This window comes from Penaeus monodon, chromosome 31, assembly GCF_015228065.2.
Source record: "Penaeus monodon isolate SGIC_2016 chromosome 31, NSTDA_Pmon_1, whole genome shotgun sequence".
In the NCBI taxonomy this organism is placed as follows: Eukaryota; Metazoa; Arthropoda; class Malacostraca; order Decapoda; family Penaeidae; genus Penaeus; species Penaeus monodon.
Genome location: NC_051416.1, coordinates 16,746,543 through 16,747,090, shown reverse-complemented (window position 1 = coordinate 16,747,090; position 548 = coordinate 16,746,543). Strand labels below are relative to the sequence as shown.

At 34.1% G+C, this 548-nt stretch overlaps 1 protein-coding gene across 3 annotated transcripts in view; it reads left to right on the top strand.

Moving 5' to 3' along the window:
- The window catches only part of LOC119593051 (phytanoyl-CoA dioxygenase, peroxisomal-like), an 85,323-nt gene that overhangs the window by 74,003 nt on the left and 10,772 nt on the right, over positions 1–548 (top strand). The window contains exon 1 of one of the 3 annotated variants that reach the window (XM_037941954.1): positions 217–244. The exons of the other annotated variants lie outside the window; for them this stretch is intronic. Within the exon in view, the coding sequence (XP_037797882.1) occupies positions 242–244 (3 nt within the window). The 5' untranslated portion in view covers positions 217–241. Of the gene's footprint in view, positions 1–216; positions 245–548 lie in introns of those variants that run through there. 3 annotated transcript variants of the gene reach the window in all.

Below are 548 nucleotides of genomic sequence, written 5' to 3'. Positions count from 1 at the left end.
ATGATTTAACTGTTCCTTACGAGTGTATGATAATGAAAGTTTTTTTTGAAATAATGTGTGGTCTTGAATTAAATTGTTCCAGATCATATTCTTGAGGACAGGCTTAAAACATTTTTTAATGATTTTAACATTTTGCAGGTGTCTGAGAGGTCAATGGAGAAGGTTGTTGACCTCCTCATGGCCGACGGACCGTGCGCCTGAAGGTCATCTTTTGCACCTGGGGCACAGGGGTCATCATGATATGGTTATATCCTTTTTGTGGAATGCTCATGACTCCGTTAATTTTTTTCAGAAATTGTTAACTTAGTAAACTCCTCTTTAAAATTAAAAAGCTGTATGTTTGTAAACAGAGGTGAAAAAAGGTAAAAAATTAAGAGCATGATGTAAAGTGTATGCAATGATTGATTTTCAGTATTGCATCCACTCAGAAATGCAGATGTATTTTAGATTCTGAGTAAGTTATGATACTGAACTATTTATTATTTACATATAACGCATTATTGTAGTGTTAGTCACTCATTTATACCATTCTGCAAGTGTTTTGAGGG